General features: G+C 55.6%; 2 protein-coding genes across 3 annotated transcripts in view; one reads left to right on the forward strand and one right to left on the reverse strand.

Moving 5' to 3' along the window:
• Positions 1-5472, forward strand: part of PGS1 (phosphatidylglycerophosphate synthase 1) — a 67589-nt gene extending 62117 nt beyond the window's left edge. For both annotated transcript variants that reach the window (XR_014257844.1, XM_082442993.1), the window contains one exon: positions 4145-5472. The gene's annotated coding sequence lies outside the window, so the exon portion shown is untranslated. The remainder of the gene's footprint in view (positions 1-4144) is intronic.
• The window catches only part of DNAH17 (dynein axonemal heavy chain 17), a gene marked incomplete at its 3' end in the record, with an annotated part of 115130 nt that overhangs the window by 22561 nt on the left and 71017 nt on the right, over positions 1-21552 (reverse strand). Inside the window, exons 49-64 of the mRNA XM_082443049.1 lie at positions 20994-21141; positions 20530-20621; positions 19246-19407; positions 18585-18749; positions 18293-18484; positions 12795-13061; positions 11922-12083; positions 9776-10009; positions 8430-8594; positions 6715-6810; positions 6362-6579; positions 3790-3997; positions 3427-3542; positions 2449-2641; positions 1927-2162; positions 1164-1286 (exon numbers count right to left, since the gene is read on the reverse strand). Coding sequence (XP_082299175.1) covers positions 1164-1286; positions 1927-2162; positions 2449-2641; positions 3427-3542; positions 3790-3997; positions 6362-6579; positions 6715-6810; positions 8430-8594; positions 9776-10009; positions 11922-12083; positions 12795-13061; positions 18293-18484; positions 18585-18749; positions 19246-19407; positions 20530-20621; positions 20994-21141 — 2777 coding nt within the window. The remainder of the gene's footprint in view (positions 1-1163; positions 1287-1926; positions 2163-2448; positions 2642-3426; positions 3543-3789; positions 3998-6361; positions 6580-6714; positions 6811-8429; positions 8595-9775; positions 10010-11921; positions 12084-12794; positions 13062-18292; positions 18485-18584; positions 18750-19245; positions 19408-20529; positions 20622-20993; positions 21142-21552) is intronic.

Below are 21552 nucleotides of genomic sequence, written 5' to 3' on the forward strand. Positions count from 1 at the left end.
AGAAAATGCACCTGCTCTCTCTCTGGACAGTTTGTTCTGATTTTTTTAGGGGCATTTACTTGACTCTGGCTGCACATCTTATTCATCTGGAAGCCTCTGCAGGAACACTCTGGCCTGGGCTCCACCACAAAGCCATTAACATCAGAAAGATGTTGACACCCCAATTCAGAACACCGGGACATCCCTGGAGCTCCCCAGGTGAATCTGATGAGCCGCCAGGGTGGGAACCCGGGTCGGCTCACCCACTGGGGGGGTTCGCTTCTCTCCAGCTCCCCACTCTGCTCTCCCCTTTCTGGCCGAGCTCACATTTTGGGGGGCCTCTAACTTCAGCCCTGGGTATCACTACTCACGCCAGGCCCTTCTCCGAGTCTAGGACATCAGCACATTTATGTCACCTCTGTTCTGGGCTTCTGCCTGCACCCCTGCATTTATAGGTGGCTCAGATCAACTCCGACCTTTACATTTTTAAAGTTGATTTAAATGTTTAAATTAGAAGAGCAATACAGGGAATTCCCTGGTGGTCCAGTGGTTAGGACTCCGTACTCTCACTGCCAAGGGCCCGGGTTATTCGATCCCTGGTCGGGGAACTAAAATCCCATAAGCCACATGGTGCAGCCAAAAAAAAAAAAAAAAGTAATACAAGCTCAATGCATCAACCAGTGAACGGGTAAACAAAATGTGGCAGGTCCACACAACGGAGTATTATTCAGCCACGAGAAAGAATGAGGTATGGATACTTGCTACAGCTCAGGTGAACCGGGAAAAGATACTCAGTGAAAGAAGCCAGGCACCAGTGTCCTAGATGCCACTGAATTGGTCACTTTTGGTTAATATTATGTTATGTGAATCTCACCTGAATAGAAAGAAATAGACTCAAGATTTGCAAAATGCATGGAAATAGAAAAAAAAGATGACCATTAAGGATCGCGATCTGCAGGCAGTCGCTAATAAACTGTTGGTGTAGCCCCGCAGTTGCCAGTCTCTCCCCTGGGAGCTGCGAGTCTCTCCCCTGGGAGCTGGGGGGTCCCTTCGCGCATTTTGCTGAAGCCCCTGCTTCCTCCCAGGAAAGGAAATGCCCCGCCCTTTCTCTCAGTCCGAGGCCAGACCTCAGCACTGAGGACGATCACGTGGGTGAACCCGCGGAGGTGGACGCTGCCACTCACTTTCCCTTTTTGATTGTGTTCCTGCCCAGCAGAGGGTCCAGAACCGGGTCCACGGTCTCGCCGATGTTCTCGATGAGCAAGGTGTGCCCTTCTGAGATGGCCTGCTCGATGATATCCAGGTAGCTGTGGGCACAGCACAGGGGCCGTGAACGCCCTGGGGCCCGGTGACGGCGCAAGTGCCTGCCCCAGAGGCGACCGAGAGGGGTGACCGAGGGACCAACAGCTCATTCCTCTCCCAAATGCCTCCTTCCCAAGAGGAGCTCAGGCCTTCTGCATAAATCACCCCCAGGCTGACAGGAGGGGAGGTGAACGTGGAGCCGCTTCATGGCTATTGAGCCAAACGTTCCACAGCTGCGTCTCCTCTCACTGCCCAGCACACTGGGAAGGCTCCCAGTGCAGTTGTGTCACGGCCATTGCTTCTCATCTATGACGATGAGAGATGGGAAGATGACCGCCCGCAGCCTCCCGGCTGGCAAATGACCAGGCAGGACCATCGCAGGCAGGAGCCGAGGCCAGTGCTGTCCCCTAGCGGGAGCCGCAGGTAACGGGGGAGAGAGGAGCCCCGAGCTTAATTCTTTACTGCCAGCGCTGCTGCCCAGGGCCAAGTACTAAAAGAATCCACATGTGGGTCAGTGTTTGTTTTCAAAGACCCATCCATCCATTTAGCGAGTATGAAAGGCCCCAGGTGGACTTCCCAGCACCGTGGCCCGGCCGGCCGGCCGCCACCTCTGGAGCCCCTACGCCACCCGCCACGGCCCAGCACCTCTTCTGTCCCAGGCGGATGGCCTTCAGCTCGCTGCCATATTTGTTTTTGATCCACTTGATGCCCTGCAGCTGGGCGTCCACGAAGAGGGGCCAGCGCTCCATGTTGCACAGGATGGTGGCATTCTCTGTGGACATGCGGTCGCTGGGGAGCCCCTGGTTGTTCCACGTGGCCACGTCTGCATCGTCGGTCAGCAGGCTCAAGGGATCCAGACCTTCTGTGATCGGGATGGGGACCTGCCGAGGGGGCGATGTGGCCTTACTCAGCGCTCAGCGGAAAGCGGCTCTCCGAACAACACGTGGGCCGCCGGGCTGCGTGGGGGAAGACAGCCATTCGCATCGCCCTGAGGAGCAGCTTGGAACCCGGCCAGAAGGGATGTCGGCATCGGCCTCACAGGGCCACCGTCTACATCCTCAGTGGCTGGAGCCTGCATCGCAGGAGCGAAGGTGCCACCTGGCTGGGGCTGCCCTGCCGGGGACCTCCCCAAAGGTCCTGAGTGATGGATGCGACAGGACATCCTACCTTTAACTGATGTATGTAAGGGATCCAAAACCTCTCCATTAGCTCATTTCGATATTTCTTGGTGAAGTAGCCCACGTAGGAGACGAAGGCGGAAATCAGCAGGACGTCCCCACACAGCGTGACCCCCTGGCTTTTGAAGTTCTCCACCGACTCGGCCCAGCGGGTGTTTTCTGACGCTAGTCCTCCTACCAGCCTGAGATGGGGACAGGGGTCAGTGGGCGAAAGAGAAGCACGTGTGTTGGGTGGGAGAGAGGATGGACCGGAGGACCGGGCAAGGCGTGCCTCCGCCTGTAACACGCCAGGGACCTTCCGGTTTCAAATGCTTACTCTGCTCGGCAGTTCAGGAAAAAACATGCTCTGGGGGAAGTTTTGGGGAATAAACGCTTGAGGGAAGCAAAACTAATGCTTTCTGGAGGCGGTTGGGAACGCTGAGTTTCCCTTCCCCACGGTGCCGACGTCATGTGGACGCCGACGCTGTTTGACCACATCACCCACGTGCTGCTGCCAGGACGCCACTGAGCACGCGCGTGGGGCAGCGGGAAGTCCGGAGGCGGCCACCTGGCCCTGTGTGGAGTGGGGACTCCAGGGTGTGCCTCAGGCTTCTCAGGCCGCCGGCTCGAGGGCTGGTCCCTGACCCTAAATGGCACACCAGGAGTCTGAGAGTGTTGACAGGTTTGTGCTCGATTAGCCTGAGGTCCGGCTTAAGCATCCTCCGAGCAGCCCTCCTTCCCAGGGACCAAAGACCACTTCACCTTGGTAGAGGTGAGTCCACATCCCACGGGAGGCCAGGCACGCAGCCTGGGGGCCTCCCGGGGTTTATCTTATCACTTTGTGTATCAGAAAGTGGGGGCTGGGGGCCTTGCTGCCTCCACCTGGGGCGTAGCCCCCCTCCCCCCCCGAAAGGCCATTCTGTGGGCCCATCCCTTTCGGGGGGCGGCGTCTGAGGGCAGGAGGGGTCCCTCGGAGGGAGTAAGGCACCTGTTAGCCAGCGAGATCACACTATTGGTGGCGTCAGCCTCCTGCTGACACTTGATTTTCTCGGCTGTCGCTTTTTCAAATGCTGACGTCAGGTTGCTCAGGTTGGCGTTGAGTTCCTGAAGGAACAAGACAGACGGGCCCTGAAATCGGGCAACGCTGGGTGTCCCCAGCTCCCCTCCCGGGAGTGGGAGCAGCCGAGCCCTGGGAGGGCCGGGAACACGGCCGAGGCCGGCAGCCTCGGGGGTGATCAGGTCCCCACATCGGCCTGCGTGCTCCTGCGCTGCTCCACCATTCATGGCGGGGGCGGTGCCGACCCCTCTCCAACGGAGACGCGGACCAGCCGTGCCTGCAGACGGCACTCACAGCGATCTTGTTTTTGATGCGGGAGAGCTTCTCCTGCGCCTCGGCCAGCTCCGCGTTGGCCTCCTCCAGGGCCTGCCTCTTGGGGGCCACGTCGCAGTAGACCTCGTAGAAGCGGACGATGTTGATGCACCAGGAGCACAGGCCCGCGGCGGCCGTGGACTTGGAGCGGATGAACTCGGGGTCGAACGTCGGGTTGCCTTGGTAGGGCCTGGAGCAGGACAGCGGGCGCTGAGGACGCAGACCTCCCGCCAGCCCCGTCCCGCCTCCAGCTCCGCATCAGTCCGCGGCTCCGGCGCCCATTACGAGCAACAGGATGGCGAGCACATTTAACTTTTTTTTTTTTTTTGTATCTTAGTGATTACAGAAAGAAGAAGAAAAGAATGAAACTCGGAATTCTGGCCTCTGGAGTAGAATTTGGAGGCTGACGGGGAACGGAAGTAGTGATTTCAAGTCCTATATTCTAGATGATGGAAGAAAACCTGTGTTGTTTTTTTTTTTTATCCTCTCTGTTCCTGCTGCTTTATATGGCTGGTCTCATTTTCATTCTGCAACGACTCCAGTCCCAGGCAAGAAGACTGGGGTTCGGGGGGTCAGCAACTTGCCCAGAGTAATGCCGACAGGAAGTGTTGGAACCAGGGTTTCTTCACCGAGTTCTCACATCAGGGGCCGCGTGTCAGGTGCTGTTCTGAGCGCTGCCCATATGTCAGGTCCTGGAGCCACCCCTGCCCTGGCACGTGTCCTCACCCCATCTGACTCTGGGCAACAGGCCCAGAGAGGCTGAGTGTCTCTCCCAAGGTGACACAGCTTGGACTGGGCAGTGCAGGGATTCACACAGAGCCAGGCTGCCCCAGAGGCCACCCCCGCTCCCCCGCACCCCGCACACACAATGGGCCACTTCTGCATCCCCTCAGCTCAGTGCTCAGTTTTCAGGGATCACCAGTGAGGCTAAGGCTCTAAGGATGAGACTTACAAGAGGTGATGTTAAAAAGAAAAAGGGGTGATGTTGTAGGTGTTATTGTACAAGAGGGATGAGGAAAAATGCCCGTAGATGCAGTTAAGATGCTCTAGAAACTAGAGCATCTTAACTAGAGTTTTTAAAATAATGGCAACGTCATTGAGCACAGCAGACTGAGCTGTCTGCAGGAAGAATTCTAAACGGACAGTTCAAAGTAATAACTGAAGTGTGATTTGAATTTAGGTGGGGAACACGGCCCATCACCTCCTCACTCTGGCATATTTTACGCTTCATTTAGGCAAATAGTACAACGGGTCTGCGTCTTTTAAGCACACTCCAGACAGCATGGGGAGGTGGCAGTTGAGAAGTTTGCTGGGTGACAAGGAGAAGACATTTATCATGGTGTTATTTATGACGGCAGAAACGGAGACAGCCTAAACCCTCAGCAACGCAGGTATAGTAAGTAAATTACGGTTCATCTGCAGCAAAAAATAAAGCTGATCAAGTGTTTTGACAACATAGGGAAAAGTCTTTTTTCTCCCATGATGTTAAGTAAAAGATAAAAAGCAGAACAGATAATTGCATATACACAGTATTCTTTCAACTACGGGAAAAAAACTTTAGAAAAAAGACTGAAAGGAAATAGGCCAAATGTTGACACAGGCCGCTCCCTGGAGGTGGGTCTGTGTTTTTCTTGTCTTTTCTCTTAAACTTTAAACTACTCCTTAGTCATCAAATGTTTTTCGATCGTCCAGCCCTCTTCCTCAACAGATGGAGCTGAGAGAGGTTGGAGTCTCACCTGGGGTCATGCGAGGGGCTCCCTTTCTCAGTTGGGGTCAGGTCAGGTCGGCCCTGAAATCGGGTTGCCAGGGGATGGCCAGGCAAAGAGCGTTCACAAGTGCAGTGCTCACCAATGGTAGCGCATTGGATTTATGGGGCAAAACGTGGAGGTCCCCCCTGTACACCCTTCCCAAGTCCCACTAGGACCCTTTGCTGGAGTGCTTGTACCTGGACAAATATCTCCTCAAGCGGCAAAATACAAAGAAACTATAAAGAACTAAAAATACTACATGCGTGCACAGTTGGGGCAAATTATGAATAAAAAGATACAAAAAGGCTAAAACCCAACTGCCTCTTCTGAGGTGTTGGAGCAAAAGCAGGGAGGGTCCTGTGCATGATCTCTGCACACAGCACCACCAAGGGGGTGGGCAGGCCACCTAAGCCCCCCTCCGACCCCACCCACCAATCCACCCCTGCCCTCCCCCCATTTAAGGGACCAGCTCACCCCCCACCCCCCGAGCAAGGTTGGGGAGACAGAGGGAGATGAGGCTCCCCGCAAGCTTGGCATCATGCTTCACCTTGACGCCTGGGCAGCTCAGGGGCAGGCAGATTCGCCCAGACTGCTGCCTGCTGTCTTTGGGGGTCCCACCTCGCTCTGTGCCACCCAAGACCCTGTGCCGCCCAAGACCCTGCCCACCCCAGCAAGCACAGACTTCCCTTGGGACCATGCGGTATGGGGCCAGGGGCAGGCGGGACCACACAGCGCCTGGACGTGACGCGCTCCCAACAGGATGAGGACGGAGCTGACCCCGTGGGGGCAGCCGAGCCCCAACTCACTTAAATGCTTTCAGGCAGGCCTCGGGGATGTGCTCCTTGTCAAACTTTTTCAAGGAGTCCAGGAAGGTGTCCACTTTGCCCATCATGATTTTCGCAGCTTTCCAGCTCTTGTCCTTGGGGATCTTGCCCCCGGGTGCAGTCAGAATCATCACGGCGGCCGTGACATTGACCACGGCGTCTGGGGGGGACCCGAAGGACTTCAGCTCTGTCAGGTTGTTCTGCAAAGACAGACGGACAGACTAGAATGGGGATTTAGCCCCGAGCAGGACCAGGAGGCCCGCGCTGATGACCCCACGGCGTCTCCTCTCTTCTCAGGCGTCGTGATCCCCGTTCCTTCCCCCTCCTGCGCTCACCTTATTCAGAGTGTCAAGGGCCTCCTGCGCGGCCAGTAGGGCCGGCTCTGCCTTGGCCAGGTCTGTTTCACAAGCTTTTTGTTTCTCAGCAACATTCTGGAAGGAAGGCAGATGGGAAAGATGGATGCAGGGGTCCATCTGGGTGGCGTGTGTGAAGGGGGGGCCCTGGGCGGTGTGAGGGGGCAAGGAGGGAGGAGGAGGGGTGAGGAGGGGAGTTGCCCTTCGCTCTCGCTTGCTGGGGCACCGTCTGAAGCCCGCCTTTCCCCGCCCTGCCTCCTTTGCCCCGAAACACTCAGGTTAGAAGGAGCTGGGTGTCAGCTGACCTGGGATTCAGGGAGGGGAACTGTTCCTTCTCTTGGCTCCAGCTTCCAGGACCAGAGGGGAAACCTGGGGCCACACAGGCCACTCCCTGGCTTTGAGGCCTTATTTCTTGGTACCCCTGTGTCGTCCCTCCAGGATGGACCATTTCAGAGGTACAGCCCATCCTCCCCTTAAAGTGAGAACATCTTCATTCATGCATGCACGCATTCATTCATTCATGCATGCATTCGCTCTTTGGGTCGGGAAGAACCCCTCCGAGCCTTCAGGCACCAGGCAGAGAGACCAGGAGAAGCTTGGTACCTATCAATCAGGAGTAGCACCTGCGTGACAACAGAGATGGAGAAGCCAGTCGGGGCTGGGAGCTTTTGCCGGGCAAGGAGGAAGGAGGACAGAAAGAAGAGGGTCTCTCTGCAGAACACCTCCTGGAGAATCCCATTCCGTACCTTACTTTAGGGACGTGTGGGACACGACTCAGGGAACAGGGCATGGAAGGCACTGACTTGGCCGGTGGTGCTGGGAAGCTCCAGGCTTCCCTGGAGCATGCCTGATTGGGCCGTTTCTGGATCAGGGGTTGGAGAGAGGTGGGCACCCAGATGTTAACAGCTGCATGTGAGTATCAGGCGGCAGGTCCCCGAGTTCAGGGTGCAGGTGTGGGTCCTGGCTTGGATCCTGACTATGTCACTTGCTAATGTTGAGACCTCGGGCACATTACCAACCACCCTAACAGGGCCGTGGTCACGCAGGTTACAATGAGGGATGGAGCAGAGCTCCCGGCTGCCCCACCTGGCCCGGGACCCTCCCCACTCCAGCACTGGTGGGAAGGGAAGGGCTCAGGTCCCCCTCCTGTTGGCCTTGGAAGGAGGCTGTCTCAGGCAAAGAAATGACTTGCTGCTGTCCTCCCTTCTCAAGAGACAGCAGACAATTACTGGGACTCTTAATTTAGACACTCACACAGATGCATGACTAATGACAAAAAAGGCATGCAGGAAAAGGCGATGAGAAATCAACCCAAGCACATGAACCTTCAGCGTGGAGCCCGCCAGGGCCAGTGGCACTGGAACATCTCGGGGCTCCCGGTGCAGCAAGTCTGAGGACCAGGGCTCCGAGGACGGCTTCTCAAGCATTAACGTGCTCGCAGGCCACCGGCATCTCACTAAGATGCAGACCTGATTCAGCAGAGCTGGGGCCTGGGAACCCGCATTTGTCACCAGCTCAGGAGATGCCACTGCTGGGGCCTGGGAGGGCAGCCCTCTGCTGAGCTGGGGGCCCTGCGCTTGGGAGAGATGCCCTCCCTGGGGGGTTCCTGCTGGTTTGCCCGGGCCCATAGGAGAGACTGGCCACTAGGGGAAAGGGCCCAGCTGAGCAGAGCCGCATGCCACTGCCCGTCTGCCCACCTTGTTGATGACCTCCACCTTGATTTCTTCCTCATCGGCAATGGCTTTCTCTTTGCTGACTTTCTCTGTTTCCACACCCACCACGTGGATCAGCTTGTCCGCATTCTCGTTTTTCTGCTTGAGCTCAGCCTCCTGAATCGCCAGCTTGGCTTTTAAATCATCCACCTAGAGGAGGAGGTAAGGGAGACAGGCAGGCTGGGGCCCCGGCCACCGCACGCTGCCCCCTACTCGGCCGGGCTGGTGGCCATGGGAGCCGCGGGGCCGAGCAGAACAGCAGGCCTGCCGGTTGCTCACCACTCCCTGTGACGCATTTCCAAGTGCTTTTTCAACTTCTCCAAGGTAAGTATTTACTGAGCACCGACTGTATACACAGGGTCACAAGTATAAGACCCATTCCTGTTGTTCAAGGAGGTGGCAATCAAGGTGGCCGGATAAAAACAATGTCAGCAGAGGCAGGGTGCTGAGGAGTTCTGGGGAGGCCGATGGGGCCGTGAGAGTCTGGAGCCGGGGATAAAAAGCTCCCTCGGGCACTCGGGTGAGGCCCTAGGCAGCCAGGCGGAGGGAGTTCTGGGAAGTGGTAAGTGATGGGCTGAGACACCCTTCCCCATCTGGATGATTTCTAGCGCAAGGAGGCCATTCCGTTGCTGTAACTGCCCTCTCCTGGGTGCATTTCCTGTGTCCCAGGACCAATCCCAGAAGGTACGTTTGGGGAAAGAGAAATGCCTGCTGAGCCGGGCTTCTCCCTTGTTCCTATCCAGGGACGGAGCAGACTGCTTGTTGGCTCCGGCAAGCTCTGTCCGAGGAATGGACAGCCCCACCACCGTGTCCCCTCTCCGCCCCCATGGGGTGGCCTTGGCTCCGTGCAGCAGCCCGTGTCAGGGGCCACCCTCCACCTGTGCTTTTGCAGCTCCAAGGCCTGCGGCAGCTGTTTACCAGGCTCCTGCGGAGATGCCAACAGTGGGCAATAAAGAGGGAGCCGGGGCTACACCACGGAGGACATTTAAAACCAGGCAGAAAACTTAAAAATTAACACGGCGTGAAAGTACGGCAGATGCTCTTCCATCTGGGCACCGCAGTGTGAACGGGGCTCCAGGATGGACCCACCTCCACGGGCTGCACTTGACTGGATGAGCAAACCCCACCAGACGCGGGACCCCTGGGAAGCACCCGACGTAACATCAGCATCCGGAAGGCGTTTGGGATCCACCGTCTAGGTTAAAACCCGTATACTTGCTCTGGTTTGCCAGTGGAAGTTTCTCTGAGGCAGGGGTCCCGGTCCCCTTACTTTGTGTCACATGCCTGGGGGAAGGTTCCGGAAGCACATCCCGAGGCCCCAGCTCTCCTACCTGAGAGGCTGTGCTCTGCAGCTTCATCAGCCCGTTCTCCAGCCTCTCGATTTTGGCAGCCAGCTCCATCCTCTTCTTGGCCAGTAGGTTCTGGTACAGTTTGATCTGCTCCAGGAAGGTTTTGGGCGTGGTGTAGTTGTAGCGCCTCTCGGTGGCGAGGTACACCTTGGACATCTCGTTGACAGTTGTGTGCACGTAGGACATGAAGAGGCTGATGGAGGCCTTAACTTCCGGCTACAAAGACAAGACAGAACCATTCATTCCCCGGTGCCCTGGTGGAAGAGGAGGCTGCTGGCCACAGTGGACCACAAGGTGGGTTCCCTTCCTCGCTGAGGACCCTGGATGAGTGGTACCCCCTTTCTCAACCTTGGCGGTTCAGCTGTCAAACGAGGCTCAAGACAACAAGGCCTGCAGGGCTCTCATGGGCGACGGTGGCATTGCACCACCAAGGGGCCCGGTCACAGCCAAGGTTATTACTGTTCTCTCTCTGACTCACACACTTGCATATTCAACATGCTTGAATAACCAGGTAATTTCTGCAAGCATTTATCGGACATTTCCTGTTCCAGACCCTGGGGTTTTAGTAACTCCTTTCCCAGCCCCCTCTGGCCCACGTCCACGCCAGGGTCACGGCCCCACCACCTGGGCCTGCCCCACCTGCCCGAAGACAGGCACTGGGAGCTTTGCCCCAGGAATTGTTCAAGGGATATTAAGTGTAATTCAGGTTAATTTGGGAATGTGTTCATCCGACACACGCTTCTTCGGCATCTACTCTGCAGCCCTTGCTGGTGCCAGTGGTGGGGCCATTCGCCGGTCCCAGGAGGCCCCCGCCTCTACAGGCACTCGGGGTGTGGAGGACACGTGACGGTGGCATTTCTGGGAAAGGCTCGGCCTGCAACTGAACGCTCTAACAGTGATAAGCTGGGGGGTTTACCCATCTTTAAAAGCTAGGGAAGACGTTAATTTCAGGCTTATTTTATTCCACTTAATAACTGAATATGTGTTCAAAATAAATCAGACACGATAACCACGTGGGATTTATTCTAGGCCTGTGTGTCACTTGCATCAGCTGGGTCACAGGTTAATACCCATCTCTAGGCCGGCAATGAGCACAAACGATGAATGCGGGCACTGTCTTTCAATAAAAGAAAGACACTGTAGTGACTTCCCTGATGGTCCAGTGGTAAAGAATCCGCCTTCCAATGCAGGGGACGTGGGTTACGATCCCCGGTCAGGAAACTAGGATCCCACATGCCACGGGGCAACTAAGCCCACATGCAACTACTGAGCTCGTGCGCCTCAACTAGCGAACCTGTGTGCCGCAAACTACAGAGCCCATGTGCTCTGGAACCCGTGGGCCACAACTAGAGAGAGAAAACCCGCATGCCACAACTAGAGAGAAGCCCGTGCACCACAACTGGAGAGAAGCCCGTGCGCCACAAAGAAGATCCTGCGTGCCGCAACTAACACACGGCGCAGCCAAAAAATAAAATAAATAAATGAATAAAATGTTAAAAAAAAGAGCCTTTAAAAAAAAATTAAAAAGACACTGTAAAGGAAAAGGAAAAAAAAAAAGAAAAAAAAAAAAAAGAAAAGAAGGCTTATATCATCCCGGTCTAACTTGTCATGCCCTATAAAAGGCAGGTCAAAGGTGAGGCAGCAGCCCTGGGCAGAGCCCTGGGGGCAGAGCCATGTTGGAGCCCAAGGCAAGAGGAAGAAGTGTGCGCCTGTATACACTTATCAAAGTAAATATGGGCTCTGCAGTCGGCTCCAATCTGGGACTATGTTCAAAGCCCGAGCTGCTCAATCCGTTCGCACGTGGGATCCCCCAGAACCAGCCCTGTGGGCCCACGGCCATATGAGGCCCGGAACCCCCCACTGATTGAAACGACCGTTCCCCTGGCACAGTAACTCGGGGCCACAAAACCAATAAACAGCAGCCTGTCTTTGTTTATAATTTTGATATTTTTGAGCATTTCAGCATTAATGTTGGTTTTTTAAAATACTGCATTAAAACATCACTGATCTTGATTAAGTTTTTGGTGCCCCCTTAAGTTTTGCACCCAAGGCGAGTGCCTCAGCTGCCTCACCCCACTCCCGGCCCGACGGGGACCCCTCCCTCCCGGCTCTGTGCCCCGTGACTCACCTGAATCCCCTCGGTGTCCTCAAGGAAGCGAGCGCTGACGGACACCAGGGCGTCCTCTGGCCACTCATGGAACCAGTCGATGGCTGTGCAGTTGACCACGGCAGGGAATTTTCTTGCTCGTACACGCAGGACGGAGCCCACGGGGGAGAAACACAGGATTACCTAGAAGTGGACACAGTTGCTGCTGGTTGGGGGACGGCGGTGCTGGGGCCGAATCGCGCTGCTTTTGCAGAAAGCCCCTTTAGAAGGAAAAGCTCTCTGCATGGTGTCCATCTCCAAGTGCGGGGGTGGGGAGAACATTCCCAGGTCCGGGCTGGCAGTGTGGCCATCGCATCACGAGGTGAGGGTGCAGGGGAGCCCCGAGCCCTCCTGAGGTGGCCCCACAAAGGGGGAAGGAGGGCTGGGTGCAGGAGGGAGTGGGGCGTGGACATCCACACTGGGCAGGTGAGGTCCCAGAACAGGGAGGGCTATGGTCCTTTAGCAGGTCTGGTCCTTGGGGAGAGGGAGGAACGAGAGCAGGGCCACCTGGCCAGGGGCAGCTGTCCTACTGGTCACGGACGAGGAGGGACCCAAAGTGCTCTCGGTCTAACTTGGGTAGCTCAGCTAGCTTCCCCAAGGGGGAATGTTGAAGGTCAAGGTGAACTAATCTATTTAAAAGTGCTCTATGGCGGTGGGGGGGGATATGCATATAGAAATCACTTCTTTTGGCCACAAGGCACTTCTAACAGCCCACCTCCATCAGGCAGCCCACCATACTCTCCTAACAGTTTTCCATTTCCTGTGCGGGAACAGCCCCTGACTCCTCCCCGAGTGAAGAACCAGTCCTTAGAAGGTCCCTGGGACCGCCCCCCCACCAAGCCCAGGACCCCCTACCTTCAGGTGCCTGCGCACTTTCTCAATGAAGAATTTCCAGCACGCCTCCCGGGTGTCCGTCAGGCCCAGGGACTTCACTTGCGGCCGCACGGAGGAGATGATGTTCTCCACCTCGTCGTCCATAAACAGACCCGGGATCTCCCCCGAAGCCAGCAGGTCATTGATCAGCACCAGAAACTGCTCCTCGGCCACCTGGGAGTCCGTCATTAGGAACACCGAGGGAACATTCTTCACGGCCGACTTGATGTACTGGGCGCCGAGGTCGAGCTGGACCCGAGGAGGACACCCTCAGAGGTCTTGCCAAGAAGATGCTCGCATAGAAGCATCTTCCACCACCACCCAGACGGGGGCACCCGGAGATCAGCTCCGTAAGAAATGGGCAGGGTCTGTAGATGGAGACCCAGGGCCTTCAGTGGAGGACACCCAGGCTTGTGGCGGCTCTACTCGCCACAGGTCCAAAGTGGAAGCACTCTGGGCGTCCCTCGACGGGTGAATGGACAAACACAATGGGGTCCGTTCACACAGTGGGATATTATTCTGCCTTAAGAAGGAAGGAAATTCTGACCATGCTACAACACAGAGGAACCTAGAAGACATTATGCTGGGTGAAATCAGCCAGTCACAAAAGGACAAATAGGATTTGTCCTCATATGAGTAGGATTCCATTCATACGAGGTCCCTGGCAGAGTCGGATTCATGGAGACAGAAAGTAGAACGGTGGGTGCCAGGGACTGTGGGGAGTGGGGAGGGGGAGTTAGTGTTTCATGGGGACAGAGTTTCTGTTTGGGAAGATGAGAAAGTTCTGGAGATGGACGGTGGGGATGGTGGCACAACTATGTGAACGTATTAATGCCCCTGAATGATGTGGTTAAAATGGTAAATTTTGTGTTGTGTATGCTTTACCACAAAAAAAAGGAATAAAAAGCTTAAATGAAGACCCTGGAAGAGGTCCCGAATAAATACACCACAGGCTGGGACGGGGAGGCTGGAAAGAATGAATAAGCCTCGAAGTATACCCTCTGCTTATCGTAACTCCTATCACATTACTAGTAGGTTTTAAAGAAATAACTTGACAAAACAATTGCATGGTAATTTTGGATGAATAAATGAAGGAGAATAGTAAAAAAAAAAAAAAAAAAAAGCATGTTACAGAGCAGTATGAATAGCTTGCTATGTTTGAAAAGTATGCCAATTTACATGTATAACTTGTAAATATATATTAAAATGTCTGTCAGTGTCATCCAGGTATGAATGCAAATTTTCAGGGGTTTGGTGATTTGCTTTTCTTTACCGTCTAATTTTTAAATAAGACCTGAGAGCCTCTGTAATTATTTTAAAGGCTTTAAAATGTCCATTGTAGGCATCCCGAGTAGCTCTCTTCTGCCCTTTGGAAGCAGCACACCTCCCTGACATCTGTTCAGAGAGAAACATCACCAAGGTCCCTCAGCTGGAGTTGACAGGGGTATAACTGGGGTCAAAAGGCAAGCTCCAAATTCCAGGTTTTTTGGACAAGCTTAAAAAACAAATCAAAGGGAAGCCCTGAGCCTGGGAGAGCGGAGGCCTCAGGTGGGATCCGAGCCCTGGTCGCGCCTTCGGGCATGGCCTCCAAGGCAGGTCCTGCTTGGAGAGGCGGCGGGGCCTTGGTGTTGAGACATATCACTCTTCTCATTTTACAGCCCATCATGGATGTGGGCTGGGGGCCGACAACGCCGGAATCAGCCGTACGTATCTAAACGCGGGCGCTTCATTGCGCGCGTGAGCCCGGCGGTCGTCCTGGGGGAGGCGAGTGTGGCGGCTGCACGACAGAGGGCAGCTCCCGGCTGGTGCGGGCTCAACCTGCACCGCTGTCACACTGACCCCTGAGTGTTCCTCCCTCCTGTGGTTTGGGAATGACTGAATTTGGGAAGGGCCGCGAAGTTCCACCAAGTTCAGCTTTTGAATCCGGTTCGACTGGCTGAGGCAAGGGATCTGCTTGGAGCGAGGGAAGCTAGTTGCTGCAGGGACCCATGTCAGAGCGGAACATTCTGGAAAGACCGATGGTCCCTAAAGGCCGAGGGCCGGCGTGGTGGCTCTGGGCCTGCAGCACCGCTCCTTCCCCATCCCGCTCGCTCCTCTCCTGGATAATCGGGATTTGCTGCGCCTCCTGGTTGCCGCCCTTTCTCTTTGGCTCCTGCTGCCGGGCTCTCTCCTGGGGCCCCCAGGGGAACCTGCTCCGGCCAAGACCTCAGGGCCTCTCCTCGGCCGCAGCCCACTGTCCTGCCTGGAGCCTCTGCGACCTTGACTGTCGTGAAGCTCGGCCCTCCCTGGCCTTCCTGCCGTGGCGCTTGCTCCGTCCCTGCTGACCGCTGCTTGCCCCGGGATCCTGTCCTCCTCAGCCTCTCCAGCTCTCTGGCAGGGACTCCTCCACCCCCACGCTCTCAGGCTGAGGGGCCGAGATCTCCACCTCCCGCCCTCTCCTGCACTTCCCAGCCCCACAGGTCCCAGCGCAACTTGGCCATCTCCTGCCAGGCGTCCCCTCAATTCCTCCAACGCCCACACACGCGTGGCCGCACATTATCTTGGTTTCTCCTGGCACTGGAGTCTTGGCTGCCCTCGCCCCCAGCCCAGTCCCCCTGTGTCCTCATTTCCTGTCTGCTTGAGGGAGACATCGTGTCAGTAATTGCTCCAGCTGCCAACGTCACGGTCAGCCCCACAAGCTCAGCTCCGGGGGTCCCCTCCTCACTCACCATCGAGGAGGAGGGAGCAGGTCCGGACACCTGCGTCTGGGTGCATCTAGGGACTGGTGGTAACAGAGCGGGGTGCCCGCTCCCCTCTGGCCGGGACACACTTCCGGGGCCCCTTGCAGCCATCGTCATTGCCGGCAGAGAGGAAGGAACACGGAGCCCAGGTTTGGGGGTGAGTCTCAGGGAAGAGGGTCGAAGAGGTGTGGCCGGGCGCTCTCCTCATTCTGCCTTGCCGGCTGCAGGAAGGCAAGCGCTCGCCCCGCCCGCCCCTCCCGGCTCAGCATTTGCTGAAGGTCAAGGGGACCGCCGGAGCTGCTGAGACATGGGCCTGGCCCCTCACTCAGCTTAAAGCGTTTCTCCAGAGGGTCCAGCCCAGCTCTCTGGGCTACTACTCGGGCCTCGGGGAGAGGGCTCACAAAGGTCAAAAGCATGCCACTGCCTGGCCTGGGGACTGCGCGGGGGGTGGGGCCTGGGGACCCAGCAGGTGGGAGTCCAGCTAAGCCCCCACTCCTCACGTTCGCCCATGACGAGGGTCTCGCTCAGTCTCTCCCTCCTCCCTTCTTGTTGCACTGCCTGGTTCCAGCCTTCGTGGGGTCACCGGGGCTCCGTGGTGCCCCCCTCGCCGTCACCCCTGAGCGATCTCTGCTGTCTTCAAGCCATCCCCCACTCTGTCCCAGAACACCACCAGATCCTGCCCCTCCTCCGCGCAAATGACCTTGACAGTATCTTGTTTTCTTGGGACCAAGTCCAGGATTTTCCATGAGGCACACGATGGCCCTTGGGTTTGGATCCTGACCCTTTTCCCGCTGCGTCTCCAAACTCCAGTGGGTGCCCGTGGCTTATGGTACGACTTTATAATGTTACGTCATCATGAACGCATCTGTTACGCTAATAACATATACATCGTTAACTTCTTACTGTGACACTATCATTAGAACAATAATAATACATCTTATAACTGTTCAGGAGTCTGCTTCCCCTAATATGACGCAAGGTCCGATGCAAGATCCTATAGCCCTGTCTATAGCTGTCCTTACTTCCGAATCCACAGAAGCTACTTAATAAATAACAAATATAATAATAAATACTTAATAAATGATAACAAATGAGGAGTACAAACCCAGCTCGTCACGGGCGTAGGAGCAATGAATTGTGATGAAACAGATCACAGAGTTGCTGCAGCTAATGCCGGGGATAAAACAACAGCTGCCACAGTTGGCCCCAAAGTGAGGCCAACAAAATCCTCACAAGGACAGGGCAAATAGTATGATGCAATCAAGAAAATAAAGCAAGGGCTTCCCTGGTGGCGCAGTGGTTGAGAATCTGCCTGCCAATTCAGGCGACACGGGTTTGAGCCCTGGTCTGGGAAGATCCCACATGCCGCGGAGCAACTAGGCCCGTGAGCCACAACTACTGAGCCTGCGCGTCTGGAGCTTGTGCTCCGCAACAAGAGAGGCCGCGACAGTGAGAGGCCCGCCGCGCACCGTGATGAAGAGTGGCCCCCGCTCGCCGCAACTAGAGAAAGCCCTCGCACAGAAACGAAGACCCAACACAGCCAGAAAGAAAGAAAGAAAGAAAGAAAGAAGCTTTAAAAAAAGAAAATAAAGCAATACAATTAGGCTAATAGACTAGAAACTTTTTCAGTGGAGACAACTCAGCACAGCTATACAGCTTCAGATGCGAGGGTTCTAACCACCCTGAACGCACTCGGGGAGTCGGTGCGAACCCACTCGCTCGGCTTAGCTGAGCACCGCTAAGACCCATGACGCGCCGGGTCAGTTCAGGAGGCGGTGCCTGGCAGAACCTACATTAGGGAGGCCTCTCCCTTAAGGCTGGCATTTTAAAAATACAGCCAGCTGGCTAGTCCTTTGATAGGAAGAGTAGAACGCGCTGGGGGTGATGGGAAGCTGGACGTTACCTGGGGGCTCCTGTCCCTGGCACAGCCTGCTTGGCATTGTCGGGAGAGCAGGGCTGAGACCTAGCCCACCGTCCCCATCGTCCTTCCTGGGATCTCTGCCCACAGACCACCCCCTCCTGCTGAGGTCCCAGGGTGCCAGGCTCTGGCAGGGGTCCAGACCATCCCCCTAAGGCAACCTGGCCAGCAACTGCCTCGGAGCCGTGAGCGGAGGGGAGGGTCCCCTGGGTCTGGCATTGTCCTGGCCCACAGAAGCATCCTCGACACCAAGGCAAAGAGAGATGAGCCGTGTGACGTGGTCCAGTCAATTTCAGCTCTAATCTTAGACACAACAATGGTACGCTGTAGACTAATCGTGTATGACTAGCACGCAGGTCCCCGAGAGAGCCAATTTTCGGGAAAAAGGAATCAATAAAAAGCCTCGGCGGCACGTCTTGGGGATGGGAGACCTGAGTCAAGCTCATATTTATTTGATTAATTCAAAAAAGCAGCCTCCCAGAACCCTGAGCAGGTAGTCAGACAGCTAGTGAGTACCGGTTCTGAATTATTTAATCTGGAAAACTGGGAAAGATGCGGCACGATTTGATGACCAGAGACGAGAACCAAATCTCTTTGCCGCTGTTATCTGAGGTGACTCTCTACTGGCTCTGATCTACCAGAAACCCACACTTCCTTCTACCTTCGTCACATGGCCGTGGGCACCGGCCGAATGTGTCCCTGGCCTTTACCGTCTAAGATAAACACCCTGCTGGTGACCTTCACGTTCTCTGCGCTGGATGCTTTGTTTTCGGAACGGGAGTGGGGAGACTCTTCTCCGCTCCCCCTCCCGAAGGGCGGCTTATTGAGAGGCGACATCTCACCTTGAGGTCTGGGATCCCGTAGCCCTTCTTGAGGGTGATCTGGAACACGTCCAGCGCGCTGATGTACGCGGCCAGGCGGGAGAGGCTCTGCTTGCCGCTGCCGCCCACCCCTACCAGCAGGGCGTTGCCCCGTGGGGACTCCAGGATGCGGTTGATCCTGCAGATGTGGGCCACCGCGTCCTCAAACAGCACCTGAAGAGACCAGACCAGAGAGACCCCGGGCGTCTCACCGCGCAGACACGCCTCCCTCGTCCTTCCCCACCCCCCTGCTGCCTGCTTGAGCCCCGCTCACCAGGTTCATGACCGCGTTGACCTCGTTGTAACTGTCCAGGACTTCCACCAGGAGCTTGTTCAGGGGAGCCACGTCAGTCACCGGCAGGTATTTGGGATCGCCGATCCCGTGAGCAAAGTGGCAGTAGATATTGGGTTTAGCGAATAAGAGCTCTTCACCAAGATCCTAGACGTCAGAGACGAGATGCTTCTGTTGTCGCTGCCTCGGGCACACAGATCACCAACAGCAGCCCCAGCACCTTGCCCGGCGGCCTCAGGATCTCAAGCCACGTCTGCAGGGGCCCACACTGCTGCTACCAGGGGCCCTGCAAACCACTGGGCAAAATCCCCTGGTCCCTGCCACATCGGGAATGAACTGAGAGTCCAGAAAAATGATTCTACCACGAAAACCCCGGACACACCAGCAGAGCACGTCGACCCCAGCAGAGCTGTCTGTGCCCAGCGGCTAGAGGGAGGTCTTCACATCCTGACCTGTCGAGGGCCCCACTCCTCCTCGCTCGGGCCACAGCCATGTGGCAGAGTCATCTCGTGGGACCCAACGTGGTCCTTCCCATCCCCACCCCAGGGCCCTTGCAGGGGGGCGGGGATTGTCACGGGGCCCCGACACTCTGCCCCTCGGAGCCTTCCTGGGCTTGGCAGGGGGACACGGTGGCCTGACGTACGTCGAAGAACTTCTTGGTGGAAGCGACGGTGACCCTGCGCAGTGTCTCCTGGTCCTTCTCGTCCACCATCTTGTCGCCGTACACACGTTCGGCTTCGTGCAGCCAGAGGCGGACGAGGTCTAGTGGGATTTTCAGGATCTCTGTGGTGGAGAACAGGAGCCCCTGCCCCAGATGCGGGACGGTCGGCATCCTGAGCTGTGTCCGGGAGGCAAGCCGAGCACCGCATGTGGATTAAACGAGAAAGTGGCCGCTTCCCCAGGGGATGACCCTTTAGGCTGTGGTACAGTGTCCATTTGAGGTCCAGGAAGCCACGGACTGCCAAGGCCACGCAAATCCTGGAGGCTGGAGGGTGTGTCTGTGGCCTGAGAGACGTGGGGGGATTCTCCTCACGAGACAGGGTTAAGGGCTGCCCCCTCTAAGGGGGTGGGCGGTGGAGAAAGGGACAAAGGGGCTGATCAGGCAGAAGCCCGACTACGGGAGGCCACGGAGCGGCCGGCGAGCTTGGGCTGTGCCAGTCCTGGCTTGGCCGTTTACTAACCAAGTGACCTGGCAAGTTCAACAGGTGCTTTTTTTCCAGGCCCCTGTTATGGGCTCTGGGAACACAGTGATGATGGGACTGACCCTGCCTTCATGGAGTTTGCCTTCTAGTGGGGAGATGTAACCAGACAAAATCGCAAGGTAATTACATATTGTGATGTGTGCTATGAATGACATAAACAGGGACCGTGAGACAGAGTGTGTGGGGATGAGGAGGGGCCTCCTGAGGGCACGACATTTGAGCTGACACTTAAAGTGGGGGGAGCCTTAGACTTCCCATCTGTAAAATGGGGATATACGAGCGTTACATCTTGTTTGGAGGAGAAAATGGGGATGTAAGTGGCCAAACCCATCGGCTAGCTCAGTCAATACATAAGAGGAAACATCATCACCACCATCATCACCATCAGGACTACAACGATCACCACCACCATCACCATCATCATCACCATTGTTATCAACATCCCCACCATCATCACCATCATTACGACCACCATCATCACCATCACTACCACTATCATCATTACCATCATTATCACCATCATCACTATCACCATTATCATCACCATGGTCACCATCATCACCATCATTATCACTATCACCATGGTCACCATCATCATCAACATCATCACTGTCATCAGTCCATAGATCACTTTGCTTTCTCTCCTGAGAGTAGCAGAGGAGGAGAGCATCTGTGGGTCAGGCCTTGGCCATAAGGTGACATGACAATAGCGCTAAAAGCAGTACCTGGAAAATATTGGAGAGGTCCCTGAGGTTGAAGACATAATGAAACTTAATGGCTGTGGGAAGAAACGTTGATGTCACTTTCTGGTGCAGGGCTGTTACAGGAAAAAGACACATCGATTCTTGTACACTCTTAATGGACTCAGGAAGCGCAAAGCTTAAGCTGTAGTTTCTAAAGCAAATGGACTGTGAGATGCTGACAATTTAAGTAAGAAATCTGCAGAGCCGAAGAGGGAGGAAGTTCGCTACTCTACTGATATGTAAATTGCTTCTGTATACTGAATTTCCTATCCTCTGCCTCCCCCTCAAGCAACTGGACTTCACAATACCTCAACAGCATCGTTAAAAAAAATATTGACTTGGAAGTATAAACAAAATATTTACCAGGGGAAAGTGTGAAGCCTCCGTCAGCCCCATAAAGCAGCGGGTCTCACTGACAGGAGAGGGGGCGAGGCAGGTCAGCTTACCCAGGGCGGAGGCCACCAGATGGCTGCTCATCTTCTGGACTGCCATGGGGACCGATCGATAGGCCAGGTGCTGGGCCAGGATGGTGCTGTAGATGCTCACGAGAGCCTCCTGGCCCGGGAAGTTCACGGCAAACACACAGAAGTGGCGCTGCCCGGAACAACCAGAGGCCCTGGTCAGGCTGCTCGTAGGGACCAGCTTGGGGCGGGGCCGCCTTCCTGGGGAGCAGACTCTGTCCTCATCGTCTAATGTCTCGTGGGCATGGTCAGAATGGACATGTTCCCTCCTCATGCCACGTGTGTGGTAAAGCCCCCTTAAATATTGATTACATCTCAAACAGCCAAATTTGTGTCATGTTCTCCAGAAAATACTTGGAGGAGGCCAAAGAGTGCCTCAGAGCGCAGCCTGGATTTAAATTCCAGGTCTCCATCTGCTTAGGTAATTCAGAGGTGAGGTCCTGCCTGGGTGGCGTTGCAGATAGAGTACAGGATTTCCTGTTAAATCTGAATTCCACATAGGAAATTTTTTTTTTTTTTTTAGTACAAATATGTCTCAAACATC

Source organism: Balaenoptera physalus, assembly GCF_965194825.1.
Source record: "Balaenoptera physalus genome assembly, chromosome: 20".
In the NCBI taxonomy this organism is placed as follows: Eukaryota; Metazoa; Chordata; class Mammalia; order Artiodactyla; family Balaenopteridae; genus Balaenoptera; species Balaenoptera physalus.